The sequence below is a fragment of the Caenorhabditis briggsae genome (assembly GCF_000004555.2).
Source record: "Caenorhabditis briggsae complete genome, chrI, whole genome shotgun sequence".
Taxonomy (NCBI): domain Eukaryota; kingdom Metazoa; phylum Nematoda; class Chromadorea; order Rhabditida; family Rhabditidae; genus Caenorhabditis; species Caenorhabditis briggsae.
In genome coordinates this window covers 1,306,625-1,308,934 of record NC_013489.2, presented here as the reverse complement: position 1 = coordinate 1,308,934, position 2,310 = coordinate 1,306,625, and the positions used below count along the sequence as shown (strand labels likewise).

The following is a 2,310-nucleotide window of genomic DNA, read 5'->3' as shown; positions in this document are numbered from 1 at the left end:
ATGTCCGATCCATTGGCATCTTTCAAACCGGCCTCATTCAGTGATGACCCAGAAATCATCAAAAAACGGGAACTGATCGATTACTCGACCCAAATCACGCTGGAAGCCGCGAAATCTGGAAATGGTAAAATTTTGAAAATTTCGAAATTTGGAAAATTTTTGAAAAAAAAATTGTTTAAAAGTCTTTTCAAGCTGATTTACATACTTACAAACTGAATTCCAAAAAGTGTCAAATTTTTTGAAAAAAAAAACTTTTTTTCAAAATTCAAATTTTGCAGTTTCCCGCCCAGTTCGTGTCTACGCAGATGGTGTCTACGATATGTTTCATTATGGTCATGCCAATCAATTTTTGCAAATCAAGCAAGCTCTTCCGAATGTTTATTTGATTGTTGGAGGTTAGTTTTTTGAATTTCGAAATTTTGAAATTTCGAAAAAAAAAATTTTTAATTATTTTTTTAACCTATCTGAAAATCACTGATTTTAGTCCAAATTACAGATTTTTCAAATATATTTTTTCTCGTAAAAAATATTTTCCGATTTTTCGATGTATCATAATTTTTTGATCAACATATAAAAATATTTATTTTGGTGCCAACAAAAATAGGAATAATAAATAGAAAATAGTAAATACCACATGTCTGGGAGTTGTACAAAAAAACAAATTCAGAAATTCAGAAATTCAGAAATTCAGAAATTCCGAAATTCCGAAATTCAGAAATTCAGAAATTCAAATTTCAAAAATTTCAAAAATCGAAAAATCGAAAAAATTCAAAAATTGAAATTTTCAAAAAATTTCAAATCCTTATAACTTTCTTCATTTTTTACGGATTTTCATTATTTCTAGCTTAAAACGACCGGGAAAAAAATGGAATTTCAGATTTTCTAATTTTCAATAAATTTTCAGTCTGTTCGGATGAGGAAACTCTGAAGTACAAGGGGCGTACTGTACAACCAGAAGAGGAAAGATACGAAGCGATTCGTCATTGTCGATATGTGGATGAGGTCTACAAAGCATCTCCATGGACTTGTCCAATTCCATTTTTGAAGGAATTGAAGGTAATTTTTCGAAAAGTTTTTTCGGGATTTCAGAATTTCAAGAACTACTGTAGTTTTTGAATTTCAAGGCTTATTGTAGTTTTTCAATTTCAAACATTACTGTAGTTTTTTTAGTTTTCAGAATTGCTGTAGTTTTTATAGTCAAAGACTACAAAACTTTTTGAGTTTTCTAGGATTACTGTAGTTCTTGAATTTCAAGGATTACTGTAGTTTTTGAATATCCAGGACTACTGTAGTTCTTGAATTTTCAGGATTACTGTAATTTTTAAATTACAAAAATTGATGTGGTTTTTGAATTTCGAAATTTCCGATTTTCTGAGTTTCTGAATTTTGGAATTTCCAAGATTACTGTAGTTTTGGAATTTTCAGGATTACTGTGGTTTTTGAACATCCCGGATACCGTAGTTTTTGAATGTCAAAGATTACTGTGGGCTTTGAATTTCAAATATTACTGTAGTTTTTGAATTCCTGAATTTAAAAATTTAAAAATTTTCGAAAAAAAATTCCAAAAATTTCAAATCCATGAAACTTTCTTCGCTTTCAACCAATCTTTCTGTTTTTTTGGCTGAAAATGACCGAGAAAATCTGAAATTTCAAATTTTCGAAAATTTCAAAACTTTCCAGGTAGACTTCATGTCCCACGACGCGCTTCCCTACACGGGACCACTAGGCGAGGATATTTACGAGAAACATCGAGAGGCTGGAATGTTCCTGGAGACGCAGAGAACTGAAGGAATTTCGACAAGTGATTCGATTTGTCGAATTATCAGAGACTATGATACATATGTTCGAAGAAATCTACAGAGAGGATACACGGCCACTGATTTGAATATTGGATTCTTTACGGTAGGGTTCGGCGGGAATTTGAAATTCTGAATTTTTGGAGTTTTGGAATTTTTAAAATCTTTGAGTTTTTGGAATATTTTTGAAATATTGGAAATTTGAAAATTCCGAAAAGTGCAAACTTCAAGAATATAGATTTCCAGAAATCGGAAATTCTGAAAATTCCAAAAAATATTTAATTTCAGACAAGCAAGTACCGTATCCAGGACACAATGGATGGGCTGGGCGAAATGGGGCGTGGCCTGCTTGCCACGTGGAAATCGAAATCCGATTATTTGATCGATGGCTTTGTGAAGACGTTCGCCGGAGACTCTACTAAAAACCAATCACCAACAGCGGCGGAGAAAAATGAATCGATTGAGAAAAATCAAATGGAAAATATTGAAAATTGAATTTTCATGAAACTTTTAC

General features: G+C 31.9%; 1 protein-coding gene across 1 annotated transcript; it reads left to right on the top strand.

The window, feature by feature from the left end:
* On the top strand, positions 1-2,291 carry CBG05149 (the record flags this gene model as incomplete). Its single annotated transcript, XM_002638748.1, has 5 exons — positions 1-124; positions 279-395; positions 905-1,056; positions 1,681-1,902; positions 2,085-2,291. The coding sequence occupies 5 exons, from the start codon at positions 1-3 to the stop codon at positions 2,289-2,291; spliced, it is 822 nt and encodes a 273-aa protein (XP_002638794.1).
* Between the last annotated feature and the right edge of the window lie 19 nt (positions 2,292-2,310).